At 39.0% G+C, this 13,619-nt stretch overlaps 1 protein-coding gene across 1 annotated transcript in view; it reads right to left on the reverse strand.

The window, feature by feature from the left end:
* Positions 1-13,606, reverse strand: part of TXNRD2 (thioredoxin reductase 2) — a 35,064-nt gene extending 21,458 nt beyond the window's left edge. The window contains exons 1-10 of the mRNA XM_086474472.1: positions 13,531-13,606; positions 12,280-12,345; positions 11,550-11,606; positions 10,750-10,894; positions 10,365-10,439; positions 9,429-9,507; positions 8,345-8,407; positions 7,747-7,817; positions 3,088-3,107; positions 2,627-2,718 (exon numbers count right to left, since the gene is read on the reverse strand). Of these exons, the coding sequence (XP_086330598.1) occupies positions 2,627-2,718; positions 3,088-3,107; positions 7,747-7,817; positions 8,345-8,407; positions 9,429-9,507; positions 10,365-10,439; positions 10,750-10,894; positions 11,550-11,606; positions 12,280-12,345; positions 13,531-13,606 (744 nt within the window). The remainder of the gene's footprint in view (positions 1-2,626; positions 2,719-3,087; positions 3,108-7,746; positions 7,818-8,344; positions 8,408-9,428; positions 9,508-10,364; positions 10,440-10,749; positions 10,895-11,549; positions 11,607-12,279; positions 12,346-13,530) is intronic.
* Between the last annotated feature and the right edge of the window lie 13 nt (positions 13,607-13,619).

Consider the following 13,619-nt stretch of genomic DNA (forward strand, 5'->3'; position numbering starts at 1 on the left):
AACAGCAGCATGTTTTTCCAGACAGTGACTGCTCCTAGCAGTGATAAGGCCTGGTGTTTATAGTTCGTACCAAGGAATGGGATGCAGAGAGGCCCTTGCTTATACTTGTTCTTATGGCGACCAAGGTCACTGCTAAATCTTGTACTCCGTGTTGGGGTGCCAGGAGTGAAAAGAGTCACACCTACAGGGAGGAGCGAACTGGACAGGTGACCCAAACCTGACCAACAGAGTATTCCATCCCATAGACGTCATATTCAGTAAAAAGCTGAGAGATCACGAGGGTCTCGCGCCTTTGCCCTTCTTCGATGGCCAACATCTGAGGAGGACTGATCCGTGCATCCCTGAATCCAGTGCCTGAGTCCAGCTCCTGCATCCCGTCCCTGTCTGCTGCCGAGTCCAGCCTGGGACTGCCCCAGTGCCAGCCCTGCGGTGTGGTGGTGACGTATTGTCATCAGGGCGGGGGGGAGTTGGGTTCGGTATTGGTTTTGTATATATTTGTACATACTGTATATATTTCATTTTTTCCTTATTATTATCTTTTCTTTTATTGTTATTGTTCCATTAAAGCTGTTTTAGTTTTCTTTTCCAAACCGTAAAGTCTCTCTCCCTTGTTCTCTCTCCTTTTCCCTTTTGGGAGGGGAGAGGGGTTAGTAGAGAGCGTCTGCCATTCGTTGGTTGCCGGCCCAGCCTCAAACCGTGACAGTTACTTAAAGGATATTATCACAAAACCACTCACACAGAACAACTACATGCAAGCTCTCAGCTTATAAAAATTTATTTTCAAAGTTGATATTAACTAATATGAAGGCAACAGCAGGGTTGTATCTCTTCAGAAACATGATAGCTCACTAACTGGTTCCCATCAAACTCAGTGTGGCTACAGACTGAACATAATTATTTTATCTCCATTAATACTTTCTTAACTTTGAAATGTCCACTGTGCTCTTCCTGCCTACAAAGGATCATGTTCTCAGAGAAAGCCCTACTGTAAGTGTTTGTGAAGTGCCACACACACACTCTTAACCCTATTCGCTGCTTGCTCAGATCTTGTGCTGTTACAGGCGTAGATTTCTTCAATGATGAGTGCAAATCCCAAGACACATTCTTACAAAACGTTTTGCAAACTCTGGTACACATATCACTAGTTTAAGGAAGCCACTTCAAAGTGGGAGTGGCTGGCAGGCAACCAGGAGCTGTCACTACCTGCAGTGGTACTTGTCACTGCTGACAGCAATACTCCCTCCTCAAAAACTGTGCTGTTACATATGAAAACAATTTTCCTACGCACTATGTGTGCAAAGAAGTTCTTAAAAGCAAGCCCATAGTTCTATCAGTCTTTCATCAGCTTTGGCCTGTAAATGTTTTGCACTATTGCAATTAAGCATTAAAAAAATCCTAATTCATGATACCAGGAATAATTACTTTAATGTACATTCATTCCCATTCTGAAAAGACTATTTTCAAGTGATTAACATAACACAGTCTTCATTCTGGAAGCTGACATTTTCCAAAGTGATTTGCCCAAGAAAAAAATTTGTTGCAAAATTCAAAGAAAAATGTTCACTGCACTTGTATGTGAAAACCCAGAACTATCTCACTGTTTTAAGAACACTACAGAAACTTTCCCTTCAAAGCAGTGTTAGTATCAAATCTTGCAGGGACAGATTCACAATCACCTTTAACATACTCTCCCTACAGATCTAGGGACCAAAAGGACTATCAAGCCATTAAAGAGATCATCTAATCTGTAAAACGGAGGCTACAAACTCACATCCAAGTAACACCTTTACTGGATCCAGTCACTTGTCTTTAACCTAAACCTGCTATACTACCTTCCATTGCTTCTTTAAGCAGTTATACTTTTTACACAAATCCTATATAAAATCTTTTTTTGTTGTTGTCACCTTATCTCATTGTTATTTCTGATTGCTTTTATTCTCTTTATACAGGAATGCGTTTCTGACTAAAACTGTTTTCTGTTTTGTCAGCACAATCATGATAACTTATACTTTTAAATAAAACTCCTCAAAATCTTTCCCAATTTTGAAATGCGTTTTTTTCTCTTTAAATTTCCCTGCCTGAAAGTTTTTGCTTTTCATTTTCTCCAGCTTAGGGTTGATAGCTCCACTGAAATCACTATATATATTTTTTTTACCTAGTTATAACTGCCACTGTTTTGAAAGTGGTAAGGTCAAGATTCCCAATTCTTATGTCATTACAAACTTTCAGCTTATTTATATATTCATCATAATGAACTCCACATTGAACTACTTCATATGAAGTCAAATAATTTATTTTAAAAATTATTATCTGTAATTCCTAGAAATTTTAAATAGATTGTCTAATGTCTTTAGCAATGGCATAAATCCCTCCCTTGCTTCCCAACCTTTTCAATCTTGTTTTCAGTTAAGCAGGAAGAAAAAAAAAAATTTACTTTTCTGCGTACAGTATCAAGAGATATGATAGGAAAATAAGAAGTAACATTTATTTAGTTTCTCTTCAGAAAGCGCATACTATGAAATGTTTGGAGAAGTCAATGACACTTTTTCTTTAGGAGACAAAAATAATCAAATATACTTTTTAATATATGTGATATATAAGGAGATGTAAGGTATTCTGTACTCACCTGATCAAACCCACGAAGTGGGATACTTCTCATCATGACTGTAGTGTCCAATCCAATGCCCGTTAGAAAACCAGCACACTCAAGTGAAACATCTCGAGAAGCTTCAGTTAAGGAAATAAATACAATAATTTCATATAAATGCAATATAAAAGGGCAGTATACAAGTGGGCTTTTTACCTAGAAATATCAAGACAACATCTTTAGCTTGCCTTTTTTGCACAGAATATAACTCTAAAGCCTTAGAATATTTTCCTCATAGATAACATTGTTTTTAAGAGCCCAAGAATTTATCCTTAGCTGACCTTAATTCTCACGATGCTACTGCATACAAAACTATTACTATTCAATTACCAACTCCCCTACAAGGCATGAACAAAGGAATTCTGAAAACTCAGCTTTCGTAAGAAAGACTGCTATGCTGCTTATAATCGTAAACCATCACAGCTTTTCTCAAAGGATACAGCTGGCTCCAACAACCAACCTGTTAGATAAAAAGAAAAGAAAGTATAAAGCAGTGGAAAGAGCTTGTGCGTATTTCTGCACAAACAAAAAATTATTTTCTGAAGTATGTATAGTTACAAAATTACAAGTTTGAGGAGTGGATTTGATGTTGTTAGATGGGGAGAAAAAGTGTGGCTTGTCAACTCCACAAAGGCAACACCATAACATGTGAGCTTATTTTATTAACAGAATAAAAAAAGGAGAGGCTTATAAGACAAAAGGAATCATTTTTATATTGTAAAGAGTCAATTAAACACATATTCTGAAAGACAAAGTGAAGAAACCCATGAAAAACTCAGAGAAACTAGCAAGGTTAAGAGACATCACAAATATTTCAATTGTGTTCTATGATATACCTCTATTGGCTATATCTGGAACGGACACTGACAGGTTTTTCCCCAAGTGCCTATTGCTACTGATGCCTCATTTTTACAGGGTGTCTCGGCACTGTTGCTCCTGAGACAGTAGGCAACATATAAACATCAGACATGCAGCAGTCTTGTTTGAACTCAAGTATATCTCAAAATTTTTAGAGGTACCTTAACTACTAAATATGTATTTTTAATTATTTTTAAGAAAACTTAACACAATCAGCACATTCAAAATTATCTTCCTACCAAGTGGACTACAGTTTCCAATATAAGATTTTATTAATTACTAAATTTCATTTTGATTTATAACCATCTGCTTTTTAATCACCTTGTTTTTCCAAATGCCAAATATTTGCCCTTCCTGTCTTCAACAGTTTGTGTACACAGTTACAGAAAATCTGCTTAATAGATTTACCTAGACTAGTATTTACCAAATACATCCATTTTAGATCTTAAATAAAACTCCAGCTCCCATTCTCCCCATATTTCACACCCTCTCAACAAAGAATATCACTAAAGTTGCCCATCAACACTTTTAATTTATCAGCTCTCCAGCACAATTTCCATGCCTGTCCTCAGATGCCCTATACCCTGCAGCAGTCCTCTCTCTTCTGACCACATCCTCAGTCTCCTGTATCTGCTGGGTACACAAAAGGCCGAACGCTCAGTCACTGTTCCAGAGGTAAAAGTGGCTCCAACCAGCCAGTTACTGACACTCAGCTGCTGGACAGGCTGCACTCACATTCCTTTGCTGTTCACGTGTTATGCAGACTTGTTAAAATTTCTCAGTTTGGAGATGCATTCCACAAAATATTTCCACTTACAACAAAGTCTTTCGTTGAGTTTTTGAATTAGGAAAAAAGGCATCATCAGGAATCAAAATTTCTAGTTACTATGACAACAGCATAGAATGTTAGGCTCTTTCTGACTATAATTTTCAGCTATGGAAATACAATGCTTTATAAAGAACTTTCATCTCCATGCTTTATGAAGAACTTTTCATAAAAACACAGCCACACAAAAACACAACACACGGAACCCATCTGAATATTTGGCACATTTTTTCTGTTTATTTTGGGCTTTTTTTAATGGTGTCTCTCATACTGCCATATTCAAAAGTTAAAAAATAACTGGATTTTTGGGTATGGAAGAAGTAGTTTGCTAATTGTGTTTTGGAAAGCTAGACATTTTAGAAGTTTACTTTTAAAACTCAAAATACAAACTCACATAATCACAGAGTAGGTTATTTAAAGTTAGGAGGATAAGCAAGGAAGTATAAGTATTATAAGCATAAGTTACAGAACCTTATCATGTTCTTTTACCCATATCCAACCTTGTTTGACTGCTTTGAGGAAGACAAGGTTTAGCAACACAAATGACAACGCCAGCAGAGAGAACCGTTGCACAGAAATAATCCATTAAGTAAAGACCTTTTCCCTCAGCAGCTGTGCCTCCACTAATTCAAAAACTCTAAGCAACAAAACAAAACAAAACTATTTTGACAAAACATGCTCCAAACTCGCAAAAATTCAAAGTAGTCAGATCACAGGAAGGAACACATCTGAAATACCAACCTGTGGCCTACACATCCCACACTGTTTTGTATTCTACATTTTGCTTGATTCCTGGCCAAAATAGCATATGCTAGTATGGTGATCCACACAACAAACATAAACCCTTAAATCCATGGACAAACACACAGAAACCGAAGGCTAATACAAAGTAGTGCATGCATTGCAGTCTGTTTATAAGGAGGTAACATTCATCAACTTTAAAATTTACAAAGCAATGATCCTCCCTCCACTCTGTTACCAGGAAAACTACTGGTACGCACACTCACAAAGACAGAAACGTGGTTCATTGAAGGACGTCAAGAACCTTAGAAAATTAAAATATTTTCTATGTGAACTTGTGTGGCAACTAAAACCAAATGTCAGAGGCATGATGGACCTCTGCAGACAGCAAATTTGGCTGCTTTTTTTTTTGGCTCTGCCACTCACTAGCCACATATCCCTAGGAAAGTTACTCTTCCACAATACTGCGAGAGAGAAACAAGTCCAATACTTGGAAAGCTGTTCATACACAGTCTATCCTATGCTAAGAGAGCAGAGCAAAAATAGTAGGTGAAACACGGGCTTGTGGCCTATACCTTACCCTAAACCAGTTTGCACCATCTCTTAGTTGTAACAGAGATGCTTTGAAATTTCTGAAAAGTGCAGACAGGGGGACTGCTGCTTCATAAGCCCCAGGGATTGCAGAGTCAGTACAACACATGTTTTCTCACAAAAGACCCTAGATAACGTCTATCTAGCCTATAATAAAGACATACAACTTCTGAAGGTATACAGAGAACAGGTTGAGATAAAGAGATTAAAATCTGCTAGTCTGGGTTTTACGTTCAGCAAACAATTTAACATAGTGGGAAATAAATTTTTCCAGCATTAGGGCATCTGATTCATCTGTGAATGGATGATCATGCACTCTTTTAGCATGTAGCTCCTGGGAAGTGCTGCAAAAAGCTGCCCATAAAGAAACATCTACTGGAGATTCACAGGGAATAGAATATCTTTAATTTGGACATATGTTTGCTCTTCTTTTTCATTAGATGAAAAATAGATGCCAGCTGGCAGTCATTCATAGTATCAGCACCATATTATTCACAATTTCTTCTACAAAGTAGAGGGTTCCTGGGCATTGTCAATGTCTAATAGAAAAGTTAAGAAAGCAGAACCTAACCTCGATCACACCTGCTCAATCTCTCACTCATTCTGAACATATTTCAAGGCATCTTTCTAGTTTACTCTGGCAAAAGCCTTCATCTCAGCAGCGCGAATTTCTTCACAATGTTTGTATATCTAAGGGAGTTTTAAGTTGGTTAATGGTTTGCCTTTTTTTTTTTTTTTTTTTTTTTTTTAAATATGAATAACTGCAGGACTGACAGTTCTACAATCCCTGGGCATGTAATTTGTGGCTGAGATACATATGTTTGGAGAGGGAGAAAAGAAAGAGTAAGTACAACACAGCTCAGATTGAAAACAAAAGGTGTTAAACTGAATCTTGGGAGTATTTATAATAGAAACAAATCTGACAGAAACAAACCTTTAACAACTCACTCCTTCATTTGCTAGGACACAGCCTGATAAAGCACAGAAATGCTACTGTAGCCCCTGCAGGCTTGTTTTGACTAAATCTCAGGAATGCAACATATAAACACTAGGCTCCCACATTACACTGTTACAACTTGCATTAGCAGCAACTGGACAAAAGCCACATTTTCACAGAAATGTCTTACAGGGATAAATCTTACCTTTGTTTTTTCGGGGGGGGGGGGGGTGGGGGGTGGGGTGGGGGGCGGGGTGTGTTTTTTTTTTCCTTGCATAAATCATGCTTTCAAAATTCAAGAGGTGACTGATACACTACAAACAACAGCAAATGTACTTTCCTTTTTAAACTGTAACAAGGAGCCCTGTTTATCTATTTGATGTTTAACTTAACACAGGGCATTTTTTTATATTAGAAAGTCACAGCCATGAATGGCAGATCTGTTTTCTTTCAAAACACCAGTACTATAGTTTCAAGTCTCTTTGTTTTATATATACTTTGCTTTTTCTAGAATTGCTCAATAAAGAAAAGAAAAAAGTATTATCTGACTTTCATGCTAGCAAATTGCTCTGTAGTGCACCGTGACTCAGAATCTTACTGTGCTATGTGCTGTAAAAAACCAAGACATTTTAATATTTCCATCAAAACCAATTTTTTAGTATTTCAAACAATAGCTCCCAAAGTATAAGCAAAGGCAAAAGTAACCCAATTGTGTCATCATATTTTCTTGTGTTATCAGAACTGGCACCACTTAAGAGAACATAACATTATGTTGGAGTTCCTTTCCAAATTGAAGAGTAATTTCGCATACACCCGTAGCAAATAAGGACAGTACATCCTTTGTTTAAGTTTATGCTGCCCTCTCGTGACTTCCATGTATAATTGCTACAGCAACCTAAGATGGTGAAAATTCATATTTCATTTTATTTTAGAAGGGAATTTCATAAGGGGAGAGGGGGGAAAATGTATTAGTTGCTAATAAAGGTTGGTAGTGTGATGTTGATGCAGAGCAAACCAAATTCTCAGAAGGAAAACAAAATGACAGATAAAATGGTATATAAAAGGCAATTTTGAACATTTTTCACCTTGCCACAAGGAAAAAGTACAAATTCCAGCATCTATTAAAGCCATGGTAAGGTAACTTACGTTTTTCCAGGAGATTCTTTTAACCAGAACAGATCATCACTTGTGATTCCATACTCCAGTGCACCTGCAATCTATGATCACACAGGTAAGATCTTGCATCTACAATGCAAGTCCTGGCAGCAAAAAAAGCTAATAGCAACTTGGGCTGTGTTAGACGAAGCATAGCCAGTAGACCAAGGGGAATGTACGTGGAGTTGCCCAGATATGTTATTCAATCTTCATCTTCGGAGAATTTTCAAAACCTGACTGCAAAAAACCTTGAGCAACATGATCTGACATCACACCTGATTCAATAGCTGATGCCAACCTCCTTGAGCAGGAGGTTGAACTAGATGACCTCTAGAGATCCATTCCAATCTGAATTATCCTACAGCTCTAAGCAACATCCACATACTAAATTGATGCAAACTGTTTTTTATGGAAATGTTTTTCTGAAAAGCCTGTACTTTATATAAAAGATAATTTTTCACACTACACAAGTACAAAAACCTCTTGTGTGTTTCTTCATATTTACATTCTTTATCCTCCAAATACTCATTATTATCTGCAACAAAACCAGTAAAGCCATTGGAGTAGTTAGATGGCAAGGGTAACTTACGTGTGTAGGATATTTTGGTCTTCCTCCAGTAGCAACGACAATATTTTCTGCAGTAACAATAGTCTACAAACGAAAATACAAAATCAAAATCAAGCAATTGAAATGTTTTTATCTGTCTTTGGATTTTATCTATGTACAAATGAGTGATAAATGAGAAAGCTGGCAGTACCATCTGCTATTTATAGGACATAATAACCAGTAATGCATTAAAAAAGGATGGAGATAAAATAAACTAATACATGCAGGAGTTTCTCCTACACATTCTCTATCAGTTTTTGTTTTAATATTAAGCTTACAATTGTTCCTATACTGGAAAAGATTCTGATGACTGCTTGGAAGCAAGTTGTGCACACACAGAAGCTTTCTAAAATAAAATTTTTGTTCGGACAAAACACACAGAGATCACAGCAAGTGAATTCTGTCTCTAAGGTCTGGAGTTAAGCTACCCCCAAAGTGACAGCTTTTTAGAAAATGCTAGGCATTTACCCTCAAAAAAAGTCTCCTCTCTCAAGCTGATATTAACCAGTAACATTATATAATTACACTCAAAAAGGTGTTAAAAATGCATGTTCAGCCTCTTGTTAAATACACAGAAATGGCCACCACTCTGTTACATGACCCAGTTGTTTGAAGCTGTGCATTCAGTATAATTACCTCCCTCAAACAATTTTGTATTAGAAAGCTAATCACACTCACAATTCACCTGAAGGAGGAAAACATCTCAGACTGATTTAATGCTCAGAGCAATAAGGAGATGTTGGTCCTCTTTACATCTCTGTAAGCATCTATCAAAGCAGTATGACTCTGACAAAAAAAAATATCTTTTGTCTCAGCATTTCCATCTGCAGAGAAAAAGTAACAGCATCTAACTGACAGTTCAGAGGCTAGGGACTCAGCAGACAACAGTCAAGCTCATAAACATCTTCTCTAGGTGGGAAATGGAAATCTACCTCACCAAAATTACTGAATATCTAAAGCAATTTGCAAAAGTACAGTCTAGCTCCCAGTTGACCTGAAAACCAATACGTGAAGACCTAAAATGCTTGAAGTGAATGATACTGCAGAAATCAGCACAGCAGCTCACCTCTTTACCTGCTTTTGTTAAACCACGGACTGTATGCAGATCAGAAAAACTTCCTTTCATGTTGAAATACTTCACCTTCCTGTTTAGAAGAAAACAGCAACATAAATGCACACTTAACAAATAGGAATGAAATACAATCAGCTACCTTTTCCATATCTGAAGTGCTAAAAAGAATAGCAAACAGGTATAGAAAAACAAAAGAAAAAGAAAGCATCTCATTTGTATGATTGTTTGCAGCTCTGTCACATAATTTAAGTCACTTAATTCTTGTGTCACAGTTAACTCCTCTATACAGCAGAGTACCTAACCTTGTAAGATGCTTTGGGATCACGTTATTGACCTCTTCAAATGATATATTTTTCCACCAGACATAGCATTACCATTACTAGCTATAACATTACTAATACAATGCTCATTTGAGAGCATATAAAAGTGACTCAGCAGGAGTCACAAGACTACTACCTGTTAAATTATCCGTTAATATAATTTCTCTATAAAAGGAACTGCATGCTGAAAAGCTTGGAACCATTTCTGCACTGAAAGAAAAAAACCAAGCTGCTCTAGTACAGTGTTATCTGTGGGCTTGTATGGCATACAAATTCTGGCGGACAAGCTTGAAATTATCTTGACAAGCCCTGACTACTCCGTATTAATGCAAAAGCTCTCCAGATTAAAGCAAGCATTCCCTGATCACTACGCTGTTAGAAAGCTTTCACGTATGGTCACTTTCAACCACTATTTCCCAGAAAAGAAACGGAAGGGGGGAAAAAAAGACACTTACATTGGCAAGGGCATTTACATTCCTGAGCAAAAAGGACTTGCAAAATCAAAATACTGGCTCTAATGAGAAACTCCAAAGGCAATTCAGCAATTCTACAAGGAGAAGAGCAGCTCCTTGACTATGGGAAAAAAGATGAACTTCAAAGTCTTATTTACCTGTCTTGTAGTTGCACTCTGTGTCCCCAGTTCAAGGACTTCACATAATTCTGAACAGCCTGTGCCATCACAGACCTATCACAAAACAAGAAACTGAACATGAAGTCATCACGTTACAAATTCAGATTATGCAACTCAAAGATACAGGCAACTGCTAGAAATTAGGAATGTTCTATAGCACTTTTTGTAATAAAATTAAATTATTAAGTCCAAATCAATGTAATATCTACCCTGATAAACCAGTGAATACAGCTTTGTGTTTTAAAAAAGGGGCAGTCTAAAAAGCTTCATGCAAAATTCACTTCCCTAACTAAACAAACACCAGCTGGGAAAAGTTGTTAAGCATTTGCAGCACATAGGAGTAGATACGGGCAATAATCTTTACCAGTTATGATGAACAGGTTGTGCTATATTCCAGCCATAGTGTTGGGCATCCTTAAGGGCACTCCCTAAAAGGGCTGCTTGATGCATAAGCTTTTTAGGAATGCAGCCAACATTCACACAAGTTCCACCAAGTCCCCACTTGGTTCCTTGGAAAATAAAAAAAAAAAAAAAAAGAAAGAAAAAAAAAAAAGTAAACGCATCAGGTTAGCATAACTTAATGCAATCGGGTTACTTGGAGAATTAGGTTGTTCATGCAATTAGTTATAAAGTTCTGAAACAACACACAGTTTACAATCTCCTACAGATCAGTTTCTAACTCTGCTTATGTTAATTTGTTTTGATAAAAACCTCTATATATTTTTCTTCTAAAATTCAAACAATTTCAAGATGTTTCTCAGACCTCTGAAGATCCAGCTGCTCCACATTCACACTTGCTTATTTGCATTTGCAGATCTTATTTCACATATTGTACATGAAGAGCCTCAACATGGTGTGATTCCTAATTTTTAGAATTGTAAACGACATTTTGACAAAGACAATATTCTCACTTATTTAAGTCCAAAGTCTACTACAAATGGTAGCATCAAACACTGCTAACAATCTTAATGTGCAGAAGAAGCAGGCAGATCTGGGACACCATTAGAGAGAATGAACAGATTGGCAAGCTGGGCTTAAGGACTTTTACTACAAGCAAAGCAGGCAGCATGGCTTTGGCCACTTTGCTGCCTGGAGCAGTCTGCTCACCCAGGCAACTGTTTTATACACATGTCCAAACACTATCCTAGTATTTCTCTTCCGTACCTTGTGGAGAAGGTTCCACATAATCCAAAACAGCCACTTTCTTTCCAAACTGAGCAGCTTTAAACAAAAAGCAAGACAAGGTATTTAGAGGAGGGAGAAAAACACAAACCTAAACATTTTTAGTAGCACAGGTATAGATAAAGAGTATAGGAGAAGACAGCTGGTGGTTTTTACTGTCTAACTCAAGACTAGGGACCCAGGCTGCCTATGTAGTCAGCAGATTCTCCAGAAGGCACTTAATAACCCAGACTACAGCCTCCAGCTTCCACCGACCCTAACAATGCAATTTGACAGCAAATGAGATGTTTAAGAACCTTATGGGTTGTCGAGCGCATTACGTTACGAAGGGGCAAGGTTCTCTACAGCAGTTAAACAGTTCTTGGAAACAGTCTGAAGGGACTGTTGTTTTAACACATAAATAAGCAACAGTATAATTAAAAAATACAGTGTCTATGGAGGCACTCCATAGGACTATTTTACAGTAACAGTGAAATAAAAGCTTATTAGATTTTTCCATGACACCAGAAGTATCTTTTTAAAAGGTTAATCAGGAAGCCAAATAAGATCACCTCACCTGAGGGTGTGAATTGATTTGCAGACTAACTGTATGGAGCTGAGTTAATGATTAACGTGCAGGGACTGAAGCATATTGTATTTCTTAAAAAGCTTTAGCATTATCAGTAACACCACTTAAGCTAAAACAAAACTTTTGTTCGTTATACGTACAAACCTTCTTTTGCACAAGCAAGGCCTCCAGACCCTCCACCAATTACCAGAAGATCGTACTCATTCTTTCCTGTGAAGAGGATGTGAAAAAAGAAGGAAGAGAAACAGAAGGAAAAGAAACAGACAGGAGAGGTAAGAAAGAAGATAAATATCAAAAAGTACACTATTTTTTATAATATATTATTGCTGATTTGGTTTTTCTTTACTCTGCTAGAGTATTGTGTTTTTTCAGTGTCCCTAAGCATTCTCCGAACATTGTTAAACTATCTAGTCTGATTTTGTGAATGAAATACAGAAAATAACGCAATCTAAAACAAATGAGGAAATAGATTAGATTTTCATACAATGTCCCAAGAAGCTGTTTCTGCATGATTAGACAGTTGCAACCAGGATTGAGTATAGCTCTTCTGTCTCTGCATTACAGCAGCAAGTTCTACACATAGATTTTTCAGCGCAGTCACCTTATCGGACTTGCAAAGCTTCAGCTGTAGTAGGCCCTGCAGGGGTGTGGGGGGCTGGCCAGAGGGAAGCTGGCACCTTCTGCCATCTCAGCCTCCCCACAGATCAGCCCAGCATCCCAGAGCAGTTTTGAAGTGACAGGAGAAGCCCAAAGATGAGCAGTAACTCGTTTCTTAGCAAGGGTATCGGGACAACCTCTGCTTTCAGAGAGCCGTTAGCGGTTCAGTGAGAGCAGCCAAGGCCCGCAGCATCCCCACACCAGCTGTGCCACCACAGGGTTGGAAGACTTTTCTCTGCAGTTCAGAGTGGGCTGCAGTTGGACTAGGAGCGCTGATACGCCCCGGTCGTTGGAGCCAAGTCTAGAGGAATGGTTTGTCCGCCTCTCGGGCTGCCTCGGTACCTCTCCAGAAAGCCTCACCGCAGGGGGCGGGTGGCCTCGTCCACTTCACAGCCGCCTGCGGCCCAGTACTCCCTCAGCAACTCAGGGGCCGAGAGAAGTACCGGGGCGGGGTGGCTCCGAAAGCCGTTACGGATGGAGGCAGCCCCGTCACCTTCCCCGCCCCGGCCGCTGAGGGAGGAGAGTGGCGCCTCCGAGGAGGGCGGCGAGCTCCGGTCCCCACAGCGGTCACTCAAGCAAGGCGTCCACGGATCTCTCCCCGCCGTGCGGGTGGTGGGAAGGGCTTGGGGAACCCTCCCCAGGCGCTTTCGGCGTCAGGAGGAGAGCGCAGCCCGCTTCCCGCAAGGAAAGCCGGAGGCGCGGCCTCTGCCAGCTCCGAGCCCAGGTGGCCCCCCGTACCTGAGAGGGCTCGTACCGCACGGTACAGCCCCGACACCCCCACGAGACGCTCCCGCCTCAGCCACAGAGCCGCCATGCTGTACGGCAAA

The sequence above is a fragment of the Leptosomus discolor genome, chromosome 16 (assembly GCF_034619465.1).
Source record: "Leptosomus discolor isolate bLepDis1 chromosome 16, bLepDis1.hap2, whole genome shotgun sequence".
Lineage (NCBI taxonomy): Eukaryota > Metazoa > Chordata > Aves > Leptosomiformes > Leptosomidae > Leptosomus > Leptosomus discolor.